Source organism: Anser anser (assembly GCF_964211835.1).
Source record: "Anser anser genome assembly, chromosome: 2".
Lineage (NCBI taxonomy): Eukaryota > Metazoa > Chordata > Aves > Anseriformes > Anatidae > Anser > Anser anser.
Window position 1 is genome coordinate 30,148,537 of NC_139721.1, and position 27,052 is coordinate 30,175,588.

The following is a 27,052-nucleotide window of genomic DNA, read 5'->3' on the forward strand; positions in this document are numbered from 1 at the left end:
TTCTTAGCTCTGCTCTTGTGGCGCAGCCAATTCCTTTTCAGTGTATGTCAATTAAGCAGAGTATGCTCTAATAATATTTTACATTTACACAGCACCTCTCATCCGAGAGTACTTTATAAATCATGTATATTCAACACCACTGACCTTTCACAGTCCCTTGAGTGCAGGAGAGCAACCATTTTACAAAAGCAATACAAACCATAGGATTTTTTTTTTCCTCTGGAATACTGGGGTGAACCCATTTATTATAGAATAAATTATATGTTTTCTAAGATACAGCTCCAGTTTTTAAAGATCCTTATTGAAAACTTCATCAAGATAAGGTGCATGATCCTATATTTTGTGTACAGCATGGACAAAGAGCTAATCCATCTTCCCAACACTGGACCTTCAGCATCAATTCAGTCTTGCCTCTAAATGAACATAAAAGTGTCAACACCTCTATGCCTTGACTGTCATTTTACCTGTAAATTGTCACCTCTTCTGGCAAGAATACATCTGATAAAAATCTTATAGTCTGCATTCCTTCTCAGCTGTTGAGGATCCTCCCAACTCAGTGTAAGAGGTACAGCAAAGTAGATACAATAGAAAACCCATTAAATCTCCATTGAGGGGTTCAAATGTAACTCATCTTCCAGGATATCAAGGTCAAGAAAGTGAGCATGGCTATGTGTTGGGCCAGCATATGCAGAGGAGAGATGAGCAAGGCCAAAGGCACAAGAAGGAGGAGGTAAATGGTGATGCATTCATCATCAGTTCCTGGCATTCAGTGTCCCTTCCCATAAACATTCAGAGGGTGATCCAAAGCCTGCTGAGGTCCGTTTGTGTCTATACTTGCTGCATTGGAGCTGCAGGGGCTGGCAGTGACCTTTAGGGGAGTGTGTGAGGTCCTCAATCTGCTGGAGCATCCTCCCTGCCATGTGCTGAAGCTCAGCTGATCTGCAGGACTCCTTAGGTGAGGGAAAATTCCCTCTATTTACTTCAGGAAAAAACTCCAGGGGAGCTGTTTTCCTTAATTTTAAAGAAGTAAAATGGTAGATACGCAGTCTGTTATGTTACGGTATTCACCAAACCAGCAGTTCTGGAGGTTAATTTGGGCCTTATTTAATCTGTTGTTCTAAGCAGGAGAACAGCAACATTTCTGTTTTAGTTGTCCAATTCAACAAATGGATTGTAAAACTGCATTTAACTGTGAATGCCATGGATGGTAACTCAGTTAATAGCAGATTAAAAGAATCTTTAGTTTTTCGGTGTATTGTTTTGCCATTTATCTCTCTTCATAGCTTGTCTGGGTTTAATGTAGTTTATTCCATTTAGGAACATTACTGATACAAACCCCATTAAAGTAGGCATTATAGTCCTTGTTTTGATTAGCACTCAAGGCCACTAGATAATGATGCTTAAAAAAATCTCATCTTTCTCTCGTGGTCATTAGCACTGTGATCACCCCAACCTTCCTATGGCAGTGTCTTTTCTTTTTCCCCCTCTTTAAATCCCAGAATCAACTGTGAATGCCTTTAATGTGGTCTGTGACATTTGAACTGGAACATTTATCTCAGAAATAACAGTTTGTGTTCTTTTATTACTAATGCTTGCAAGAAATCAGATCTTCATATGTGAGACATGGTTAAACACCAAATTAGTAGCCAGTATTTTACAAAGCTGTGTTATTGGGGCTATATATTTCATGGTGAGGCTTTCCAGACTTTCAGGTATGTACGTGTTCTTCTCAAACAACACTCTGACTACAGAAAAAAGTTTGCACCTCTCCTACCAAGCTAGCGAGCAGGACCATTTCAGTCCCAGACTGGTATAGGCAATTAAAATAATTTCCTCACATCACATTTTAAACAGTGACATGTAATTCTAGGACAAAGCCTCTCAGCACCTCTTTCCAACATTCATCTGTGCTCAGAGGATGAGCAGCTGCTGTTACATGCTAATGCCTTTCGAGGGTGAATGCCCATTTTAGGACATTATTAACGCTGTGCAAATGGGTGAATTTTCCAACCTATTGCACAGAGTTGATGTCACGTGCTGTTCCCTTTACAAGTTTTAGTGTTAAGCAAAAAGAAAGGCATGATGAGAAAAATGATGAGTTTGAAGTGTCCTGTTAGGCCTGCTGGTTTGAAGGATGGGGAATCCATTATTACATGCTGTGGGCATGGGGAGCCTTACAGGTGTGTGAAGTTGCTGGTCTCTAGGGGCAGAAGGCTACCTAGGGTAATTTATCAGCTCATTTTACCAGTATTGCTGCATTTTACATGCTGTAGGTGAACACTAGTGTACATGAAAAGAGGCACTTACCTAGTCTTCATGCTTTATTCTTAAAGACCAAAGTATCTGTGTCTTTTCACTACTCTCCAGCTGCAGGTGCGAGAGCTCGACAGTCTCCTGAGGTCCTTTGAGCTACTTGTCAAAGCCTCAGAGCAGGCTGAACACTTGTTTTCATGAGCGTATTTCTATACAGAGATAAAAACTGATTTATTTTTTTTTCTCTCTCAAAGTCCTGAAGAGCATAAAGATGCGTGCACAAAAAAAGCACGTCATATGGAACGTCATCGGAGATAAGCCTTGGCTTATCACTCTACCATATTACTACTGATGGCACGTTTCTGGCTGTAGCCAGGCTCCTGGCCCCACAGTGGCCCAAGCCACTGAGCAGCCATGGAACAGCCTGGCTTGGGGAATGTGTCTGTGCCAAAGCCACCAGCCCTCAGGAGTTAGCCCGGGCCCACGGCAGGTCATCTCACACACCTTTCAGGTGGCATAAGCTGAGGGGCGGCGTGAGAGCAGGGGCAAGTGGCCTGGAGTGCCTTCTTTCATTGACATGATCCACCAGTTATTCGGGCTTAAAAAGAAAGGGAGCCAAACTTTGTAGAAAATGTTTGTAATTTTCATTGCACTGCTTCTACGTTCTTCCTGTCAGTATAAACCTTCTGAGTACAGAGGCCCCTTTTGCCCTTTTATCATATTGAGTCACTTAATCTGTACTCCTTTGGTTTGGGGGTTTCTTGAAGAAATTTGCTCACTGGGGCATCCAGTTCTGCTCTATTTCTACTGCTTGTTTTGTCTAGCCTTGCTCAGAGTAGATAGCTAAGGCCACAGTTAAAAAGCATTAACTTGTTGGTATTTTACCAGCAGTTACACATGAACCAGGCTGAAGAATGAGCTTCAGAGTGGAATAACACTGGATTTAGTACTCAACCAGTCAACAGCTTAATTTGCTTTTCCCTGTTACTATTTTTACCTAGATTGTTGCCACACTTAAATTCAAAGACATTTCCCAGTATCTATACAACAGAAGATAACCAGATCTCTGGAACATATTATCATAATAAAATCCATTTAAAAATATTTTCATCCTCACTTATGAATTCCTGATATAAGGAGAATAAATTCCTGCAGTTTGATTTCTTCTTATTTATTTAATTTATATGCTATTTTAACTGTGAATGAGGCTTTACGAAATCACAGGGTCACAATCTTTGTCCTAAAGAGATTGTAGCTGAAATGAGACACAACATATAACCAATGGCTTCAATAGACAAAGCAGGATTACACCAAACAAAAATGAGTCGTATTGTGTACGTTGTATACATTGTAAGCTTGTGATAATGCTATTGTTTGGAAAATACCTGTTTGTCACCCCTGAACATGGCAATTATTAACAAAACTCTGGAGTAAAGCCATCATTAGCGCTTGATCTTTTAAACCAGAAAACCTGAGACACTAGTGAGTAATTATTCCTTTCTTAAGAGGCAATTAATTTGAAGAGCTGGATTTGATGGAAGCAGTCTTCAGTCTGCTGAGAGTCTCACACACACTCTCGATGGTGTGGCCTCCAAGGATCTTCAGTCTGTTTTTAGACCCTTCTTCTAGGCTAATGACATTAACTTTGACTTCAGTGTTTTATTACATAATGAAGGGTAAGACCTCTTGGAGGCTCCAACAGGACTTCCACACTTCCTTCACTCTTCATTGAGGGTACATGGTGGTTAGAGTCACAGGATAGCTTAGGTTGGAAGGGACCGTTTAGTTCCAGCACCCCTGCCATGGGCCAGGACACCTCCCACTAGACCAGGTTGTCCCAGCCTGGCCTCAAGGCCACACTTCAGGGATGGGGCATCTACAGCCCCTCTGGGCAACCTATCTCACTACCCTCACAGTAAAGAATTTTGTCCTTATATCTAATCTAAACCTACTTCCTCTTATTTTAAAGCAATTACTCCTTGTTCTGTCACTACGCTCACTGACAAAGAGCTCTCCAGCTTTCCTGTAGGCCCCTTTCCCTTCTCTAGGCTAAACAAACACAGGTCTCAGCATTTCTTAATAGGAGAGGTGCTCCAGCCCTCTGATCATCTTTGTGGCCTTCCTCTGGATCCGTTCTAATAGGTCCTGGTCTTTTTTTATGTTGCGGACCACAGCACTGAATGCAGCACTCCAGGTGGGGGTCTCACGAGGGAAGCAGAGGGGGAGAATCCCCTCCCTCGCCCTGATGGCCACGCTGCTTTTGATGCAGCCCAGGATGCGGTTGGCTTTCCGGGCTGCAAGCACACATTGACAGCTCACGTCGAGCCTTTCGTCCACTGGTAGTCCCAGGTACTTCTCTGCAGTACTGCTCTTAATCCTCTCACCGCCCAGCCTATACGTGTACTAGGGACTGCTCCGACCCATTTGCAGGACTTTGCATGTGGTCTTATTGAACCTTGCTGAGGAAGAGTTCACTGATTTTTAAGTAAAGGAGTGTCTTAGTACACACATGTAGAGGTCTATTTCTAAAATTTAGTTAAAAGTATCCTACTCATACTTTGTTTCTGGGAGTAGGCCATAATTGTGCACTATATTGTTTGAGTATTCCTCAAGTAGAACAGGTGACCATCATCAGGTAAATAATGTATGTAGTTAGATCAAGTCCTCAGGTTTTATTTTGACATTTGAATAACAAGGTGTTTTTTGAATGGGACTTCTGGATGATGAACTGAGGTTTGCCCACTATTTTCAGAGCTCTGCTAAAATAGAGCTGATCTCATCCAATCTTCAGAGCAGAGGAGCAGGTGACACATCAGAGGTCAGAGCAACGTGGGCTGGCAAAGGGTATGGGGTTGGAAACCTCCCCACCTGCTCAGTCCCCTCTGCAGGAGAGGCCAGTAAATTGCTCAGATGCGGAAGAGGGTTGGTGTACTTACTCACCTACCCCACAGGCTTCTTGTGTGGCTAATTAGTCAATATTTACACATTTTGTGAAAATGCTTTAGAAATGCCAATTATGAATTATAATTCTCTTGCAAAGTTGATTGGGAGTCCACATTTGCATGTTGAGTCAGGCCATGGGAGTAAACCTTTCAAATAATGTCTCATTTAAATGCCTTACCTATTCCTTATCTCCTGCATGCTTTTTTTTTTTTTCAAAAGGATGATGAGAAGCATTAGTTTACCCTCAGGAAAGATCAGGTCTGACTGTTTTTAATAATGAGTTATGTACTTAGTCACAGTAGGTAAATTTACAAACCAAGCAGGACACACTCAGAGATCGATTCTGTCTGTTCAGCAGATGGCTTTACACCATAGGCATCAGGACGAGCCTGCTGAGACTTTAAAACAAATACTTCTAAGTAACATTGCCCATAAGCCTGTTAATACAGTGGCAATTCCTATTTTAAACTCTGCCGAGCTCCTACTTTATTTATATCCTATCTATTTACTGAGGTATAATAGATTTACTCTGGGAAGAGACTAAATCTCAGCAGACTTACACTGAAGGCTGACATTTAAGTTTCAACTTGCTTTCACAAGATAGTAACTAATGCTTAGCACTAACCACAGGGTATCTGGATATTTTTTTCATAGTAGCACACCGGTAATGAAGACAAAGGCAGAACAGCCTACAAAATAACTCCATGACTTGACTTAAAATTTTGAAATTCCTGAGACCTCAGTTGCAGCAGGAATACTTTTGTATTATTTTCTAAGGTGTCTGCTTTTTCTTGTAACATTGTTTTTTTTTTTTTCTGGTCTCTCTAATTGAATAATAAAAAGGTTTATTATTTATTTTATTTTGATGTAAATTGGTTGAGCGAATAATAGCCTCTATTGCAGTTTTAATATTTTAGCATGTGGATACTTATGTTAATGGTGCTTTAAATAAAAAGAAACCTGCAGTTGCACTTACTTCCAGAGATGGCACCACTTCCTGTTTTCAGCTTTTATATGAGAACACAATTGGGCCAGAAGTTCCCTGCATACCTATCTCTTTACAGTAACATAAAATTTTAGTGAGGAAAAATTGCAGGGAAATGAATACTTCATTTTAAAAGGTTCACAAAGGGAAAAGAATGTGTTTTGGTTCTTGCTTTGTATTGTTTTGTTTTGTTTCTGAATTCTTTTGACAGTTGTTAGTCCTGTGCTTACACACGTATTCTGTAGCTGCATGGGGATGTTTAACATAATGTTGGTATGGGCACACGCATCGATGCTCCGCAGATGGGTCTTAAATATTCAGATGATGGCCAGATTCATGTGGTTTTATTTGCTTCTTCTCTTCTCTGAGTCCTAAACATCATCAGATAATTAAACATTATAGGGTCTGTGGTACTGAACATTTTGGAAAATCTGGTTATTCCCTTTTGGTTTTGCCAGCTGGAAGGACTGTGATGCTCTGGCATTGTTCTGCTTGCAGAAAATAGTTCTTTTGATACTGGATTGAAATGTTTCATCCCTACATAAATCCTTATTGCTTTCTAACAAGGATTTAGTGCTAATACTATTCAGCACTTCTGTAAGAAATGATTATAGAGGAAAATGTATCTGTTTAACACTTATGTATACTGGTATGATATTCAACTGCAAATTAAGACTCCCACATTTTGGGAAGTGCCTGCAGGCACCTTCTAGCCTCACTGTAGCAGAGACCAAGCCCTCCCTCAGCTGCCCACCCAGAAGCATTTGGGATGCCCTGGGATGTTTTTCCATGTCTCTAATCACTATTTGGGAAGCACGAGCATTCCCTGTAGGTCCTGTGCCATCTCTGCCAGCCGCATCCAGGTGCTGTGGGTGTCACGGGGAGTTCTCAGTAGCACCTGAAGCCTCTGCGTGTGCCACGAGCCAGTGCTGTCAGCAGAGGCTGCAGAGCGATGGAGGTCACCCCAAGGCAGGTATCGAGAGGCAGGCTTCATCTGCCTAGAGGCAGGGCACAGAAAGCTGCTTTAAATGCTGTAGGCTATGTCGCCTGGCTTCCAGCTGCCATGCCAGAAGGGCAACCATCTCCTGCCGTTCCTGCATCAAGTTGTCCATCTCCACTAAAGTGTCTGCCAAGGCAAGCCAGAAAGCTGCATCAGGGGAAAACCAGTGTCCCTGAGGCTAGGCAGCACCAGCATACTGGAATAAATTGGGCATCCTGAAGCGGCTCAAATGGCTATCTTTCTGAGACAGCAGTACGTATTCCATGGTAACTGGCTTATTTTCTCCACCCATTCGGGCAGACCTTTGAATTTTTCATCATCATTTAGTCTTTTCCTTGCTTTCACTTCACCTGTGTTTGCCAGCAGTGCTGTCTTTGCCTGTTAGCATTTGTGTACCAGCTGCTGTGCTTTTTCTTTTTCTGGCAGTTTCCATGCAGATTTTGCTTGCTGTTTTCCCAAAACATTTTTGGTGCACATCAGCATTTTATCTGTTTGAATGCACTAGGGAATGATAGGAGCCATGATCTATTTGGGTCAGCACATGCTTGTGTGTAATGATTCCAGAATGAGGGATTTTTCTAAGAATAAATTCCCCCTCACCAGTCTGGGTTCTCATTCTTGTCCACATAAAATCCATTAGCTCCCTTCTGCTATTTTTAGGCTTGTGAAACTGGGATAAAGTGAGTGGAGTCTTTCTGTTGTTTTTGCTTTCTTTCAGCCAAACTTAGGCTTGTGTTTCTCTTGTTGGTTGAATAACTCATTGAAATAGAAAGGCAAGTAGTGTAGCGACTGCTCCAAACTAAGGTCTATGGTCATGTGTTACTTGTCAGCTGAAAATCCAAAAAGGGCTCTCTAAAAGGATGTTACGGTTGTTTTTCTGAAAGTAGCACACCAACTAGATACTGCATCGAAGAAAATAGAGAGCTGCACGACCTCTGCTTTTCAGGCAGTTAGCCAGATGTTCGTCGTAGTCAAGAAAATCTTTCAACAAAAGCAAAAATTAATTTACTGTTGCTGCCATCAAGTTAACCTGTAAGTGTTTCAGCTTTCAATAACTAGCGGTCACCCTCTTGATCAGTGAATGCTTTCTTTTCAAGACTGTCCCATTAAACTGTTTTCCATTTGCAGAATCTGATTACTTTACAATAAAATTTTCTCCCTAAGCAATGGAAAAGGATGGAAAGACGTTTGTTCACCATTAGTGTTAGATTATCCATTAAAATTAGCCATATTCAGGGGGGCATTACAGAAGGCCTGAGCATGGCACAGAACAAGGATAAAGCAGATGAAACACTGCTTGGTGAAGTCGTTTCCTGGTTGTGTGGGAGCAGAGGCAGCGGCTGCCTTTGTGGCATGTGTGCAGGTGGATGCAGGTAGAGCTGCATGTGTGTGTTCGTGCCGTGGTCACACCTGCACAGCTGAAAGGCTCTAAATAAGAGGTGGATACTGCTGGCCAGCCACACACACCTTTCAAGCTGCTTTTCCCCTCGTATATCACCGGAGTAAGACTATTCTTCTTCTTGCCGGCTCTGTTTTGACTTTCTCTCCTCTCCCTGGAGAACAGTTATCCTGTATCCGATCTCGGTTTTCATCAAATTCCCGTATTGTTCTTTGCCCTCAAAGCCTTAACAAGACCAATTTCTTTGGGGGAAAAAAGTAATGATTGGGTCAACACAAAACCGAAAAATGGAAGAAGAAAAGGCAGGCGGTTATTGATTGTGGGAAGTGATGTGATGCTCCGCATGTCTCGCCTACCAGCAATTGCTTGTCTGTCATAATGCTTTGGCAGTTCTTCGCTCAAAGTAGTGGTAAAACTTTGTGCAGTGGGATTGATGTACTTATCTTTATCTCTGCAGTGCTACACATATCGTAGGTCTTCCTGCTAAAGTTGTGCTAATGATAGTAACAGGGGAAAGCACAGAGGCAGGGTAAGTCTCACAGCATCAGTGATTCTTAAATTGCAGAAAAATTGATGCCAACAGGCAGCAGAAAGAGCAGACTAGAGGAAAGGGGGAAAAAAAAAGGATTATTTTTTTAGTCAGTTGATTGTGAATGAGCAAATTGAAGTTTACAAGGTACAGGCCCAATTCGGTCTTCTGATTCTTTCTTAAGAAGCAAGAGGTGTATTTTTGTTAGGGATTATGAGTTATTCTTGTTGAGGAAATGCTCTGTTTATTCCAAGTTCATAGTGCAAAGTGGTGGTTAATAGATAACATTCAGACTAGAGATTTTCCTTGAAATGACATGAGAAGTTTTCTTTCATGAAGTCCATTTCCCGTCACAGATATTTTCCTGCACAGATCTCCATCAAATATCCAGCCATCAGGAGAAAGAGATGAAAAATGTAAACTGTCTTTGCTGGATACATAAGTGCAGTATTCATGCCTAGCTTTATGGGGTGATTCTTTTCCATAGTGTATGAACCAAACATCTCAATTAAACCTCAAAGGAGAAGACCTGTTTTTCATTAGCTCTGAAGACGTTCAGAATTGCATTAGTTGCAGCTCATTAGATCTTATAATCGTATTTGCTGTGGAGGGAGTGAGGGGTTTGGGTGTGCGTGGAGGGAACCCTGCTCATGGATCATTCCCATAGGATTGCAGATTAGCTTTTATTGCCTCAGTCCATTGGGATCAAGTCCAGAGTTTTATATTTTACTCTTCACAGCAGGAAAGCTGGAGAAAAAAATGCCAGCAAGCGAGTGTTGGGGAAGGAATTAGTTTGATTGGTTTTATCTCATTACCCCACGCTGCTCTGACTGGCAAATGGGATGCTGTGTGTGCCTTGGTGTGGAGGGGATGCCACAGGATGTGCTGGAATATCACAGGCAAGTCATTGTTTGCATTTGCCCCAGTTCTTTCCCCACCCATTACCTATTTCCAGTAGGAGCAACAGAATGATATCACTGTGCCCATCTTGGAGAGAAATTGCAATGAAATGGTACAACAGCAGGAGACCTGTGTTTCCAACCTGAGGGAGGAAAGAAAGATGATGTAAATATGGCACTGGCTGGGGACACCAAGTATCTGGGATCAGTTCTCATCTCTGCCAAAGGTCTCTTCAACAGCCATCTAATCCTTCTCTGTCTTGGGCTTTTTTTCAGGAGAAAGAAGTTATTTACACAAAGATTCTCTAGTGTGCTGCATTGGCCTTATCTAGATAAAACATAAGCTCTTCAGGATCTGTAGCAATGCAGAAGGTCTTGCATATGTGCGCTGAATAATTAAGAGAAAAGCTGGCATTTCTAATGAAATGCAAATGCTAAGTTGAAAAATCACTTTACTGAATGGAGTGAAGAACAAGAAATTCGAACCTGAAGTAGATCTTCAACTTTACGAAATGCACGACAATGTGAACACTTTTTTTTCTTTAAATTTGTCTATCACTAAGCTAAATGACTGACTGCTACTTCCAATATTGCAGAATATTACACAGCTCAATTCTCACTAATTCCTTTTTCTTTGAGATTATTTAATCTTAAACATAACAAGCCCTTCTTACGGAATTTGTGCTTTACCTCCGTGGACTTCCCCTTGGCTTCCCTGGAACACTCCTTTCTTTCCAAGTTTTAAACTATATGCTAGTGTTGGCACTCAGTAATGTGGGCTTTTTAGTTTAAAAAATATTTTGTTTAGGTTTTTCAAAACTGGAATGATTTTGGTGTGCTTCATTTTGGGGGGATCTCACTCAAGACGCATTAAAAGGCCCTCATACCCAGACATTTTGATACGAGGCATTTTTAAAGTTTCTCGGCTTAGGTATAATTAATCTCATTATATGTACTAAATTTTTACCAATGTAAAAGTTAAGTATCTAGTCACTGAAAGACATCTAATGTTCTCCTGTGATAAGTACAGAGGTGAGACCTCTCAGCTCGGATCCTTTAGATAGTGTCTGAGTGAGCAGAAGCCTGGTTTTAGAGATTCAAACACACAAGTTGAAATCCACCCTTATGAAGTAGTCTTTCTTTAAAAAGCATCCCACTTCTGTAGCAGCATTTCATCACAGACAATCAGAGCATTGTGTTTTGCTACTGCATACTTTGCGAGCTTCCATATCTTTAAAAGTTCAGGGTCTTTTGGAAGTTGGAGGTAGCCTCTGGAAAAGTACTGTCTCCCCATTGTGTTTCCTGGGCCTGACTGAGACATCAGTTTGAAAAATGGATAAGACTGCCATGGAGTTTAGAGGTCTTTTAGGTCAGATCGCAGAGGCAGTCTCTGTGTGTGCCTACTTTGTGAGTTAATTCCATTTCCATTATTATTACCTGAGTTTGCAAAAGGGCTGCTTGAACCACTTCACACAGAATGTTGTTGCACTGCAAAGGCTAAAAGGGCACTTGGCATGGTAGAATTATAACCAGCAAAGTGCAATTATAAACAGGCTGTGTTTAATAAGAAATAATATCTAGTTCCCGGAAAAGCAAAGCTATCAGGAATAATAGTGTCAGAGCTGGAAAAAACTCCACAAAGACAGCTTTCATTTCTATATGCTCTAAAGTATGCAGTAATCGTGGTCTAATTACCTCACTGCAGCCAGAAAGCAATATGGGATAGTGTGGGGGTGTGGGAAAGAGAATAATATGCTACAATTAAGCTGTAGTCTTTGGCATGGTCACTCATCAGATAAAGCTTTTCTGCTGGAGCATTCAAGGCAGTCATTACTTGGCTGCTAAAGCCTGGAGAAAATATGCAGTGGAGTTCCTGCGAGCTGTTTCACAGAGGCTTCATTATCAGTTTCTTCCCCAGCAGCTGCCAGGGCTCTGTGCTTGAAAGCTCTGTCCTCAGCGCTGGTTTGTCCCAGCTTGTGCTGGGGGTTTGCAGGGCCGGTAACGGGTAGTTCTCTTATCAGTGACACAGGGGTAATGTTGTCACCCACCCTGAAATGAATTTGTGAGCTCTAGGCTGTTAGTTTGAAATAACGTTTGTGTAGGACCTGATTTATAGCATCAGATACCTTCAGCAGAGATTTGTGAGCGTATGGCTTATACACAGAAAGACCCTGTGGACGTGGCAAATAACAGTGCTAGCTACGTGACAAGTTAGGTGTGTAATTATGCACATTTATTAACCCCTGGTTGCAGGCTCTGCTTTGCAGGCACATCGTCACGTTCACATGCAATTATGCTCACCCTCCTTTGAAAATCCAGTTTTACAGTCTGCTAGAAAACCTTGTTCTTGTTTTCTGAATAATAAAATCTCTTCTTTTCTAAACTTCTTCACCATTTTTATAGGAACTATTCTGCTGACTTGAAGCAAGCTCTTGAATTCATGTGCTTAATTGTTCATATAACTGCCTTGATTTTTCCCGCTTTCTAGAACGTCTTTCTGAGGAGGAGGAAATGCCTACGATGCAGGCTTGTGTGCAATTAGGACCACTGGGAGCATAGGGAGGGTTGGGAAACGGGAGCTTCAGAGGGGAGGCAGGCTGTGAAGAAGCGAGCAGAAGAAGGAAGGCCAGGCAGAGGGAAGCGAGGAAGCACGGCATGATATTGCTCAAGCTGGAATACACCTGAGGCAGAGGTACAAGTTTCTGATGGAGAATTGGAAGTGGCAGAAGGGAGATTTTATGATGGTCTGTGCCTGGAGGTCGTGGAATTGAGAGCAATATGTAAGGAAAGAAAAGATATTTGGTGATGGCTCTGAGTTTGTGAATTGCTATAATTCTAATAGGAATAGAGAGCAAAATGTAGAAGTCAGTTCAACTTTGAATATGTTGACCTTGAGGTGACAAGGTCTGACATGGCATGGGTGAATTGAGTGCAGGTGGCAGTGTAGGTCAGCATTTACTGAGACACAGGCCTTTTAAAATGATTTCTGTGATGCCACAGATAGATGGTTTCAGAGAGGCTTGGTTTCTCTTCAGGGGATGTTAATGCTTAAAGGGGGTTAAAAGTGACTGGTAGTTTGGGACTGCTCGGTTTTTCTGGGGTCTGTTTTTGCATTATAGAGTACACAGAGATCTTTGATAAGCTAGCAGTGATTTCTGTAAAAGTAGATACAGTGGGGGATTGAATCAGGACCTCATCATTCTGCTGTTTCACAGAGCAGAAACGTGAGCTATTTTGAAGGCTTACGGCATGCACAGCCTCAGAAAGACTTGTCTGACAGCCTACAGCAGCGCTGTAGTCCATGTCAGTAATTCTTTCCAGCATCAGGCTTTCAGGACCAGCCCTTAATTATGTGCACATCTGGTCTGCTGTAGCAGTTCCCGACTGCTTGCAATAGGACGTGTCTTTTTGTCTTCAACTGTTCCAGTTACAAGGGTGCTGCCAAGCCAAGTAGCTCAAAATGCAACTGCACTAGGACAGCGTTAATCTGTCATAGGGAAGGATTTGTTCTGATTTAGTGTTCAGCAACTCCAAAAGCGAAATGCGTTAGACACTGGAAAACGTGATCTTGGTCTTAACGTTTGCATAGTTCAGTACTGGCTCTACATATAATCAACTAGAAGCTGAAACACCATAAGACAGGTGCAGAAAAACCAGCACAGATTGGTCATACAACTTTTCTACAGCGCATTTGCAGAAGCCTCACAGTCTTGATTCTGGTAGCACGGTGGTGTAAGGAGAGTTTCTGCAGGCAGGACCTCAGTGTAGACAGCAGTCCTGTCGCCTGTTGTCTCTGGAAGCATTTAATAGTGTGCAATTACTCTTAAGTACCTAGCACCAATTTAAAACAAGGATAATGTTTGTGTATTCAGGCTGTTCTATAGTGTCATCTGTTTTAATGTAGAAATGCCTGTGAGTTATCTGAACTTTCTCTTTTTGATAACATTTCCACATCTTTGTACTTACTTTATTAGGTACCCATGCATGCTCATTGCTATTTTAGCATTGTTTTTGTCGCTTGTAACTGATGTGGTTGCCTGAGGCAGCAAACAGAAGTAGATACTGAGGAGACAGACAGGAGCTAGAAGCTAATGAGAAGAGCTGGGCTAGGTAGAAAGGTGGGCACATCCTGTGGTGGAGGAGTGCTGAGAGATGGATTTCTATCACAGGGGCATGAGGTCAAAAGGGCCCACTATATTCAGATTCTTGGTCTGAGATAGGAAGGATCAGTTTTTAACAAGTTAGAGCAGCCAGAGGTGTACTTTTGCCTGCAGTCAAATGGCTCTTTCCCAAACTGATACCAAACACAGCTCAGGAGTTAGCTCAGGGACCACTCCTGGTGGGCAGGTTGGTGGACGACCACCATTTTATGGGGAAGAAGTAAATTTAACCTTATGGACACAGACTGTGCCATGCCAATTGGCTCCAATACCTGACAATTATCCCATGCATGTTTAATTTAATACTGTGGATGTGATCTTGAGCACAACTCTCACTGCCTTCTGCAGACAGACTCCAAGCCAGAATCTGCAGCAGGAGATACCAGTGAAAAGTTTGGCCTAATTATTTTGCCCGTACAGGGACAGATGCAGCCCTGATGGCATCCCATAAAGGGAGCTACATCCATGATGTTACTCGCACCTGCAAGGCCCTCTTCCCCACTCTCCCCAGTCCCTCCCAGGTCTGCACTAGTAGAGTAGAGGGGATCTTCCAACCCAGATGACATGACTAACCTGTTTTACAGTTTGGCAGTGCTATCACAGTAACCGGAGGTACTGGATATGGGAGGAGCAGGCAGGAGAAGAGAGTACGAGGAGGCCTTGCAGCCTGAGAGGGAAGCTCAGCACAGAGGGCAGACCCACGAAGCTCCTGGTCTGACAGCTCTGGTCTGAAAGAGAGCTGTGAGCCCTGAGCCATCCCGGCGTCTCTCCTGTCCTCTCACGTTTGGGTTCTCACATCCAAAGTCATTCAGTTGTCAGAACAATTTCTTCCCTTGCCTAGGCTCTATCTATAATTCATTAAGGAAACCAGAAATGCGGAGCCATCGGCTTTTCCCACCCATTTCCCCATGGAAAGTGATGGAAACATGGGCCTAACGTGGTTTGTAACAGGACGTGAATGAAATGGTTGTAAAGCCCAGAAGCACTGATAGGACACTGAGGGGATGGTTGGTGGGAGAAGTGCCCATAGAGAGCCTCAGCCCTGGCAGCGGGCACGGGGACATGCCGCCATCTCCTGTCGTGCCTCCCAGGCCACCAGGTCTGCATGCACAGGGTCTGGCCATCCCCAGGCTTTAAAGGAGTTCAGGTCTCGATCCAGGCTTTTGCAGCAGCTCCCTCATGAGCTGAAGTTCTCACTCTACGCACTCCCAAAAACTGCAGCCTTCCCACGCTCTTTTGTATATCTCACGCTCAAATTGCTTGCACGTTGTACCCTTCTGTCCTCACTCTGAAATGCCCGAGCTGTGCTTTATCCCTACAGAACTTGTAAGGAAAAATAACACATTATTCACAGTAAAAGTGTAGGTCATGTAGTGAAATATCTGTCTTTCTGAAACCACAAACATAATTGTGCATTTAAGTGCAATTTTGAAGAAATGGCTATGAGTGTTATTTGTCATATAGATTCCACTAATGGTAAATATTGATGTCTAAAAAGCAAGAGAAAGTTCCAACAAGGAGGAGAAATTCTATTCAATATAATGTAAGAATTAGTTTTCTGAACTGATAATGATTTTGAAATCTGAGCACAAGCCATCATTGGCACTTTGCCCTAGATGAAATAACTTTTCTTATCCAGGCATCCCAAGTCTGTCTTTATTATTCCTTTTTAAAGAGTTTAGTGTCAACAGTAACTTGAGATTTCTGAAGAAAGATACCCTTGCTTTTTTTCTGGAAAGAGTGCAGCTAAAGAAATCTTCATCTTCAGAGATCTTCACATTCTGAAAAAAAAATGTTCAGCTGACCATTATTCTGTCCCAGTGGTGTCTCCTTGCAAGGTTAAGCTATTCAAGTCTGGCAGTCTTTCAAGGGTGGTAGCAGGATATTTTTTCGAGCCAGGCGGATGACAGACTCTGTGAAAGCTGCATCCTTAGCAGCAGGGTTTTGTTCACCCCTGAAGCACCATCACAGGAGCCGTAGCCGTGAGGACAGCAGGCACAAATACCTTTCCCCTAACAGAAAGCTTCACCAGAGGGCAGCACGATATAACTTTTTATTGTAAAAGCAGTAGTTAACCATTTCAGGTGTCTAAGAGATTTTTGACATTAGCTGCTTGTTGTCCCGTAGTCATGATTGCAAGTAAGTTTCTGTCTAAAACTAGCTTCTGAAGCAGCTCCCAAACCCATTATATTAACCATACCTTTTAGTTCCCAGGCATTCCCCAAGTGGAAGCAGATGAGTCCGCTGTATTTTCAATGTCCTCTCTGTCAGGTCTCTGTCCCAGGCTGGTCATGGTAGCTGGTGGGTGCTTGCCCAGCTTCCAGAAGAGCCCCTGTGTCAAATGCACCTGCCTGAATGAAAATGACCTGTTTTATCCTCATAGTTTGGGAGGCATTGAACAGTAGGAATGAGTCCTCTGATGGCACCGCCTGAGAAGGGTGCTCTCTCCAACACAGGGTGAATACAGGCATGCTTTGTTTACATTATATTTATATTTACTTGTTGCTGTTCTGTACTTAAAGCAGAACTGTTGAGCAGCTTCCAGGTCCTTTTGCACAGATGCCAAACTCCTCCAGGAACTAGAAGTGCCGCAGCACTTGACCATTTCTGACCTTTTTCTCTCAATTTACAGTCAAAGCTTTGGTGTCTGCATTCTTGGCCTTTCACTGCAGAACAAGCACAGATTCTGTCCTTGGTCATTTGCTTTCCTCCATTTGGCTTCTGCCAGGTGGGGTTTCTCATTTCTGGCTTCAGTCTTGCGCTTCTTGGCACTCACACATCTCTCTCCCTTGGCTCTCTCTGTGATCTCACTCCTTTTTTAAGCTCAGCTTAAAAAGCTGCTCATCACACAACTTCCTAACTGGCTGAAGTTTTCAAGGGATGCAACTTTTCTGTGTGTCTTTACACCATTCATCCTTAGCTTTCCTTAGCTCAATATTGTATGTATTTAAAGACCAGCAGCCTTATATGTAGAGTAACTTTTCCTGCTGTGTTAGCTTTTGGCATATCACTTAGTCTTTTGAGAGGAGAACAGTATTGCTCTTCAGAGTAAATATCATTCAAGACAACTTTATGTCTGCTCCAAAAAAACAAATAACCATGTGTTTGTTTTCAGAAACGTGCTTTGAAATCCCTATTCTTATTAACCTTTTTTGCCTAATATTTGAAAAAAAAAAAAAAGGATTTTTTTTTCTCATTTGTGTTCTCTATATTTATATACTTATTTATTGAGAAAACTAAAAAAAAAAAAACCAATAAAACTGCTGGAAAAAAACTCTTATTCAGTTTTTATTTTCTTCCCTTTCTATTTTTGTCCTTCTTCCCAAGGAAGAAAGAGTATTAGTGTGTTTAAAAGGCAAAAGGATGAAAAAAAATGAAAGTAAAAAACTGTTTTATAATAATTTTAAAATATTTTAACAAGTCTGAAAAAGTATTTGAAAATTCATTTCAAAAAAAAAAAAGTTGAAAAGCAAGTATTCTCTTTTCAAAACCCCTACCAAGGGTTTGGAGCCAGTTAAGGGATCTGGTGCGGTATGCTTTGTGGTACTTTCTAAGTAAGGACAGCCCATCATCTCTGCAGGAATCCATTCCAGTGCACCTAACCTGAGAGGTCTTTTGGGGCATTACACCAAGATTCTCCCAACGAAATCTGATTCCTGATTCTCTTAATGTCTCTCCATTCTGCAGTCAGTGATGTGGCTATGACTCGGTGTGGCCATAACCCGAGTTTTGCTTTAGAAGAGGGATGAGGTAGGACTGTACCAGATTCACATCTGCAATATGTATCACCTTTTAGAGCAGTCTTCCATTGTTTTTAAATGTTTACTTTTCCAAACTCTTAACAAAATAACCACAGAAGCAGATGGCTCAGCATGTCGGCGAAATCCACCCTGGGTGCTGGTCCAAGGCAGTTGCCCTCACCGAGTTCTGTGCTGTGGCAGCTGTTGGGCACTTACTGATGCTCAAAACTACCACTAAAACACATCCTGCACTTGGACAACGCATGTGACACCTGCTGCTCCCTCCCCGTCCTTTGTGTTTATGGGTTTTGAAAAGTTACAAATTATCTGACTTTCCAGTTAGTTGGCCAAACTAGAAATACTCAGCTACACTTTGAAGCCTGTCTTTCTAGGACCAGCAACTTCTTTATTGTTTCATAAACTTCATCTTTTGGTCTTTTTCACATTATTCTTTATATTCTCTGTTCCCCACAACAAATGTAAACCAGGGTAAATTGGACATGGCTAGAATGACTCAGAAAAAGTAATAAATTCTGTGTTTGTTTCTCACCTCTTCAAGCTATTGCAATGTCATTAATAACTTAAAATTTGTTTTCACCATGGATTAATTGGTAAGAATTGGCTCCTTTTAGAAGGTGTCCGGAAGTCTGATCCTGCATGGTAGAAATTAATGAACCCATTTGACACAGGAACAGAAACATTACTTTCTACGTAGTAAAATAACTCGGTTATTGTTTATTCTGCTGACTCAACAGATTTCCTTTGATGTGACTGGCATTTTTCTAGAAATTAAACTTTTTTCTCATAATATTTTAGTAACAAAATGGCAACATAGTGGTTTTTGATACAGATATGATTTTGGTACCGAATTGAACTTGTTATTAAAAAGTGTGATTCTGCCATTGTAAAAAAATACAGATATACATTTGTACATACGTATTTCATATGCATAAACTTGCATAAACCAAATATATGCATACAACTAAAATATATTTTCTATTAATATTTGACAATGTTTGTTTTATGTCACCATCAGAAATGTAACTGAGAATTTTCAAGTAATTCATGTCAGTTTTAGACATTATTCAATCTTAAGTTTGGGATGCTTTTTTTATTCCCATAAGATAACTACTCCTTTCTTGACCATCAGGTATTCTACCTGAGAGTTTATCAATCCCAAAGTAAAGCTGAAAGTCTGCAAATTGACCTTGTATTACTTATTTCTAAATTATGGAGAAATAGATATCTTCAGCTGTGCAGAATGAAAAATTCCTTTTTTCTTTTTTTTTTTTTAATTTTGCCATATGTCGACAGTATGTTATATTAACAATATGTACAAACGTTTAGAACATATTGAATAACAAAATTTATGGATCGTAAATGCTGTTAACCCAGGAAGTGTCTGCAGGGGCTGCGGTGTTGTAGCAAAAGTTGTGTTTATTCAAGTTCTAAAAAAACACTGTGTCTATTTTTCTCATTAGTTGTTATCTTAGGCTTCTATTTAGTTGGAGAAAAGGAAAAAAAAAAAAAGAACAAGTTCAATATTACTACTCACATTACTACTCTTCAGACCAACTATTAAGAAAAAAAAAGTATTTCACATAGAAATAGATTAAAAGATTAGATCTGATCCACTGTGAGAAAGATTTTTGCAGTATTCCTTTTAAAATCTTATCTAACTTACTTATCATTGTGCTTGAAATACCAAATCCCACGCAGGCAGGAGACAAGGGAAGGACGTAAAGTCCTGCTGCAATTCTGCCTTGTTAACTTTGCAGAAGTTGTTTTTCAAAGCTCGCTTTTCAATGAAATTAACAAATATCATTGTAAAATAGACTACTCTGGTCCCTGAAATGGATTTATAAACTTTCTCATGAGTACGGAGATGTTGTGCTACATTTTATTCATGTTGAGATTGTAGATACATAACAGCTTGTGTTAATACTTGACAAAGTTTGTTCTATGTCACCATCAGAAACGTATCTGAAAATATCTTTGGCTGGCTGTCTTGCAGTCAAAACTGTTTTTTTGTAAGATCTGGTTTTGAAAACCTCTCCTGTCAGATTTGGAGTTGTCAGATTCATTATCTTCAAAATCTGTGCTAACTTCCAAAGATGTTCTTCTTTCTGCAGAAACAGAAGCTGCGTTCAGCACAGATGCCAGCCTTCTCCAAGGAGTAACCTCTCCATCCCCAAGTGACACCAGCTCCTGCTAGTATCATGGGACCAGACGGTGGCTTCTTCAGCAGTGGACGGGTCCACATCATCCTGTGGGGAAGCCTGGCAGCTGTGACAACACTCCTGTTCCTCACCTTCCTCATCTTCCTCTGCTCCAGCTGCAACAGGTATGGCTTGGGAGCTTAGGAAGCAATAACACTTCTCAAGTCAAGTACTGCGTGGATTAGCTTCCCGAGTAACTAGTTAGCAAGAAATACTGAGGACTTATGTACAGAAATAAATTACCACATTGTAGTAAATTAATGCAAAGAAGTCATTCTGTGTTTTCAGAGGGATAAGTTAATTCACACTACCCTGCCTTCTGCATCCACAGGCGTGTCTGTGGGTTGGCTTACGATAGCTTTTTACCCTCAGGGTAATTTATTTGGGATCTCAGGCCTGACAGCACATCTGTTTTCAGAGCAAACCTGAATTTAAACAGTTCATACTGTTTCTTCTGCTGTAGAGAAATAATCTCAGAATTTATTTTTGGTGTGAAGGAATAATGCTGTAGTGCTTGCTGAGTGCTTTCTTGGACATTGATGGCAATGCCATGCGGCGTGGCAGTGCCAGCTCTGCTCTAGCACCATCCATCCTGTGCCTCACTGCTGGATCCCTTTGGCATAGCTTGGCTCTGTACATTCTTCTGGGTAGTAGATCACACACACATAGACACACACACACAAAAACTAGCTAAAAACATTTTTAAAGATAATAATCTGTTCTGAATAGTTTCTTTACACCAGCGCTAGTATTAAATGATGCTTTATAACTAGCTGGAGGAGTGGGAAATGTCTCATAGTGAAAATTTTCACTCTCTGAAAAACTGCACACGTGGCAAAGCTTCTTTGCAAACCGTGAAGGAGAGCTGCTCTGAGCAGGGAAAAGGGAGAGGAAGGGCTGCACAACTTGGCGTCATCTGGGAGGGAGAGCCAGACCAGCAGAGGTCTTCTGCGAAGATCCAGCCGTCCCCAGGGGTTTGCAGGACAGGAGCAGCATGTTAGTGCTGGTCCCTGCTGAGGAAAAGGCATCGGCTGTGTTCCTACACCTCTGGTTTAGCGTGCGGTGCAGTGAGCTGGAGCAGGTAAAGCAGCAGCTGCTGTTAGCCCCTCGGTCTTTCTGCGGGTTGCCCTCCTCCCGGGGATGCCTTCCTCCTTCCAGCACACACGTGTAGTTCTGACTGCCTAACTCGGCATTTGGGCTGTTGGTCTCGCCAGGCTTTCTGAGAGAACAGGCATTTCTGCAGAAAGATCTGGAAGTAAAAGTTTCTGTAACATGTTATCAATCGAGAAAAAGAGGTGGGCTAACAGGACAGAAAAGTATAGGTGAAAAGGAAAGGAAGGTGATTTCTATGTATTTCAGCTTTGCTTTGGCTGTTCCTGGAGATGAGGGAATTGATCCAGACCAAAATGATTAAGAATCAGACAGTGCTATTAATAAATGGCTTGTACTTACACCTTATCTTCTTCTCCACAAGAGATTTCACAAGTACGGGCACTCCTACTGACTTTATTCATTCAAATTGCAAGGCTCCTTCAAAACGTTGAAGCTCAGCCTTGCTGAGCGGGAGCTGGGCAGCCTGCACTCACCCCACAGTGGTAGATCTGATCTGTCAGGCCTTCACAGAGAGAAGGGAGCTAAAAACCAAGGGAGCTGCTAGAGACCGAGTCACAAACACTGCTGACTCTGAGTTCAGCCTCTCCAAAGGGTGGGATCATACAGGTGTCTGTCCTGCCTCGAAGACACCTGCCTGGAGAGTGAGGACACCTGCCAGAATAAGAGCTGTATTTCCAAAATGGTAGAAATGGGAAATTCAATCCATACTGGGAGTCCTGTGAAGTACCATTGAAGCAGCATTCATCTTGAAAAGCCTCAGCTGCTATGTAATTTGTAGGCCTTCTTGAACTGCTCATGGTTATTGTTAATTATAACTAGTATCCTAAGTGGAAGTAAGATGAACTTTGTGAGTGTCTTCTGCTTCTTCATGTGATCTTACATTAAACAAGAAAAAAGGTTGTCTGTGTTTGCTGTACCTCTTCAGATATGTTCAGCACCACCCTATCTTGCTGGTGACCTTACACAGAAACCTTACCTGTCCCCATAATAATTTTCAATTATGGGATTTGTAATATTGTGGTGAATCACAGTTCTGCTCCCTGCGGGTGTGTAAAAGCTATTAATGATTGGCATTTGTGGAATAGTGTAATCTGTAGTAACATTTTATGTTGCCTCTTCATTAAGGGAAAAGAAGTCCAAACATCAGAATGGAGATCATGAAAATCTGATGAACGTGGTAAGTGTTTATTTCTGGCAGCTTGTGTCTTCTCGGGGTTGGTTTGCATCAGGCCCCTTGCAAAATACTGCAGGTTGGAAAACAGATCAGGAGCTTAGAGATTGTTAAACACAGGAAATTTTAAAAGTTTCAGAATAGGAAGAGGAGGACAACTTCTGATGATCTCAATAATTTGCACTTTTTGTTGTCACTCCATATCTCCTGCTTTTTCTTTCATTTGGGTTGCAGCACAAGTGCAGTTTACCCATTTTTCAGCTGCTGTCTTCTCACTGGTTAAAGCTGTGGTAATTTCTATTACCATAAAGTCTGGAAGGGAGGTCACCCTGGACATACTTGCATTTGTTTGTTTTAACGTCTGTAAACACATAAATAACTGTTTGAGTATAATCAGCATGATTTTACCCTCCTGCCAGTGATACATGCGAGTCAGAGTCTCTCCTGAGATGAGAATGAAATTCATTGTGCATCTGTTCATGCAAACGTGTGTTCTGACCACGTGTTGATTAAATCCCACTGCTTTGTGTTGCAGCCTTCCGAGAAGGAGGTGTTCAGCCACTCCATCACGAGCTCGGCCACGGAGCCGCCCCCCAGCAGCGAGCAGAACGGGGCGCTCAGCAATGGCGAGGGTGAGCAACGCTTCCTTTTTTTCTCAGTCTTTGCTCTGCTGAGCACTCAAAGTGATTCACATACATTGAAAGTCAAGTATCACTGGAAAATATTTTGCTCAGCTGCACCTAAAAATAAAACGTGCTCTGGGTTCAGCGCTGCTGGGAGCCGACTGCTCGCTGTGGCACTGGGGACTGCGTCCCCTCCTTCCAGCTCCCCTCCAACCTCACTGTGAAGCTGGTGGTCAAGCTATTAAATCTTTACCCCTCAGGGACAAGTAACCAAAGGAATTTCTAAACTTTCCTTTTGCAGTTTGTCGCAGCTCCTGTACACTGACTTGTTGCGTTTGGGTACGCTTACATCTCCGAGTGACTCAGTGCGCAGGGAAAAGCCCCCTGGAAGGGGGAAGCATTGCTGCTTGCCACCAGTCACCACACATTCAGCTGTCAGAAGCTGCTACTGAAAGGCATGCTGTCAACTATCAGACAGTTTTCAGACTGTCAGATACTACTCGGCTTACAATTTGCATAGCAACCCTTTCACATAAGAGGAAACAATTTGCTTTAATTTCTTATTTCACGCTTTAAATATCCTTTTTGTTAATAGTTATTTTGCTGCTTCTGCAAGCCTTTCAAGCAGGGGCAGGGCTATGGGAGCAGCACCAAACATATTATTTTTTCTTTTGACCAACCTGCCAGAGTTTTGTTGGTGGCTGCCTGTCTACGCCAAGCCCTTTGCAGAGCACAGAAGTCCCTGAGGGCCAAGGCCAGAAAGGGAAAACATGTTCCAGCTTTCTCAGGCTGGTCCTGATGTTCCTCAGGAAGTCTGCAGGCATCCTGGGGAGTGAACAGAACACCCTGAATGTGACTTTTTCCTCCCCAGGTGTATGCAAGAGGCAAGCAAATGGAGAAAGTTGTTTTCCCTTTCTTCTCCTCACGTTCCCATTCAGACAATGATTACCATCCCATGCCTGAAATTCCAACCTGTGTTTTTCTGTCAGGTTACAGCTCCTAGGGGAGCTGTTGTGTGAGTCTGCATGTCCAGTGCCCAGGGTAAAGAAATACACGTGACAACCACCAAATCAGTGGCACGGATTGCTTCAGCAGCACTTGGTGTCATGATGTCAAACACACTAAAGGAAATGGAAGAATAGGTAGATTATTCCAAGAGAATACCATAGGAACTGTACTGTAAAGCTGTCCAGAAGTGATTTTTCAAAAAAATGGTGTCTCATAAAGTAACATATCATTTACTAACTGAAACATGCTTGTATGTACCCACATATACATCCCTGAATGCAGGTAAATGTCACACGTGTGCATTGTAAGATGAAAGGTCCCCTAAATTTCAGTCCCTGATACCCTCTTTGTGACAGTGACACGTGGTCCACTTCTGCAACTTAAAATAACATGTTCTGCCTAACACTACTTTCTGAAGTCTAATCTTCTCTTTTGTGCATATGGCTGGCTTGTTAGTAGGTTGTCAACCTACATTATGTGGTGTGAGACTAGGAGAAGCACGGCACAGCCTTCCAGTAAGGACCTCCTGGTGCAGCGTGCCGTGAGGCTGACTTAACAAGGTTGGGCAAGGTGTGATTCAGAGGAGAGTTTGTCCAGCATGTTGAACAAGGTGAGGGCTGGGCAGGGAAAAAGCAGGACAGCCTTCTTTTTTGATTACAAAGGATAAGGAAGTGGAAAGAGGAAAACCTCACAAGATATTTCACATGTAATTGGTTTGAGGCTTCCCAGCAGCATTCCCCATCTGAAACTACTGAACAGTCTGTAAGCATTCAACGTAATAGAGTACAAGCCAGCTGAACCTAAGTGCCTGCCTGCACCTACCCACCCAACCTGTTCTTATTGTGAATACTGTTGCTCTGTAAAGTGATTTGGGGGTGCACAAAGCATTTAAGATGTTGTCAGAATGACATTTTAACAGTGGAATGCAGAAAGCTCTGTAACAGAAAGCTTTTTCTAAACTGAAAACATGATGACTACTGGACATTTCCAGGAATTACTGTCATTTATTCTTTTTAATAAGACACAAAAACAGAGTAACGTAGAGAATACCGAATTGTATTCAGCTTTCTTAGTCATGTGGTTGTTTTAAATACTTCTTTATAATTTTCTCTAGTGCTCTCAGAGGACAGTACAACTGCCTGTATCCAGCCTTATGAAGAAGTACAAACATCTGTCTCTGATCTGCTAGATCCACAAGACAGTCTTGGAAAATCCATAAAATGTCACCAGAGCCGGGAACTACCCAGTATTCCCCCTAACAATACCATGGAAACCATCATCTCAGCTAGGAATGCAGAAAATGATCAAGGTCTTGGAATGGAAGGGCCTTACGAAGTCTTAAAAGACAGCTCCTCTCAAGAGAACATAGTTGAAGACTGCTTGTATGAAACTGTGAAGGAAATCAAAGACGTTGGAGCAGCAGCCAACATGGAAAGAAGCTGCAACAGAAAGTCAGCAGCTTCACTGATGGTATCTGAAGGTCAGGATCAGAATCCTGAGTGCAGAATTGAATCGGCAGAATACGCATCTGTAGACCGAAATAAAAAAAGTCGCCAAAGCGCTAATTCAGAAAGCCCTCTTGACAACACACCAGATGTAGAAGATGAGCTTCCCCCTCCAGTACCCATGAAACTTCTTGATGAAAATGAGAACGTGCAAGAAAAAGAAGTGGAAGAAGGAGAAGGAACAGAAGGAGCAAGTGAACCAGAGAAGGTAAATACTACTTGTCCTTGTCAAACAGACAGATAATCACTGCAGAACACACAGGGCAGAGGAATATTTTTTGAATAACAAAAAAAAAATGGCAAGAAACAGAAAAAAAAATAAACACTCAAATTGTTGCAAGACTGTAAAACACAGAAATAGGAAAATGCATGGTACAGCATTACTCTTTAATAAAAGCATGTATTCGTATTGTTGGAACCTATGTGTAGGATCCTTGCAGCATGCTGTTCTTAAAGCTTTTCTCAAACATTATCCGGAAATTACATAGGAAGCCTCTGCTTCTTTATTTAATGATATTATACTCATAGGAGCAATTACAATAGGTATCCACTGCTTTTGTTAACAACCACATATTGTTCAAAATCTCGCCCTTGTTTTTTTTCTAGTAAAACCTGAATTAGTGGAACAAAGAGTGAGACATTTTTGGTAGATGCCTTAGCTTTAGACGTGCCTCTTCTGTTGGGCCACTTCAGCTTAACTGCTCAAAGCCTTATCTGGTCTCCCTCTGTAGGAGATAATAGGGACAGAAAAACAGGGAGAGGGATCGCAATTGTAGACTTTTAAAACATAAGATCTGCTTTTGGTCTTGTAGCTGATATTCAGCAATTCCCACATAAAAAGGATCACAAAATAATAAGTACTAAACTAAATATCTCCATTAAGCCAGCCATAAGAGCTGCAAAGACTTTATCAACCTGTAGATTTTATACTTGTTGAATTCTGTTTGTCACACATGAACAGAGTAATGAACTTCTACCTGGTGAAATCACAGCCAAAAGTTATGTTTTCTCAACAGCTTATTCTTTCTCCCAGCCTAAGGACAAATTAGTGGTGAAATCCTTGAAAAACAGAGTGATAACATTTTCAACAAGCTGTTTTACTAGTCTTAGTTTTTCACCAGAATTAATTGCAAGAATACTTTTGAATCATTGCACAGAGTTGTCACAAATTGTTGAGTTCACATTTTTCAGAACTAGTTGAAATAATTTGTAATTGTGAAGGAAAGGACTGTGATTTTAACAGGTTAATATAACTTTGGAGTCTGAGTTGTGAAATAATATTATGTATTGACAAAAATTTCCAAAAATCTTCAGGTGTGTTGCAACATTTTAATGTAAATATTTACCTGAAAAATCATAGGAAAGCTGAGGTATTGTTACTTGCTTCTGTTTGTTCTCTTGTTTGAAGTACTTCAGTAATCCAGGCAGAGGGTAGAAAAATACCTTGTTAAATAACTGATTAACCATGTAATTTATAAAGCTCTAGAGAATCAATATGAACAAAG

At 41.7% G+C, this 27,052-nt stretch overlaps 1 protein-coding gene across 8 annotated transcripts in view; it reads left to right on the forward strand.

The window, feature by feature from the left end:
* The window catches only part of PAG1 (phosphoprotein membrane anchor with glycosphingolipid microdomains 1), a 110,348-nt gene that overhangs the window by 67,717 nt on the left and 15,579 nt on the right, over positions 1-27,052 (forward strand). For 6 of the 8 annotated variants that reach the window (XM_083825231.1, XM_083825235.1, XM_083825232.1 and 3 more), the window contains 4 exons: positions 20,041-20,252; positions 22,366-22,417; positions 22,947-23,043; positions 25,157-25,755. In XM_083825231.1, the coding sequence (XP_083681357.1) occupies positions 20,128-20,252; positions 22,366-22,417; positions 22,947-23,043; positions 25,157-25,755 (873 nt within the window). In that variant the 5' untranslated portion in view covers positions 20,041-20,127. Of the gene's footprint in view, positions 1-4,421; positions 4,603-12,558; positions 12,701-20,040; positions 20,253-22,365; positions 22,418-22,946; positions 23,044-25,156; positions 25,756-27,052 lie in introns of those variants that run through there. The other 2 variants (XM_083825238.1, XM_083825237.1) reach the window with 2 other exon arrangements.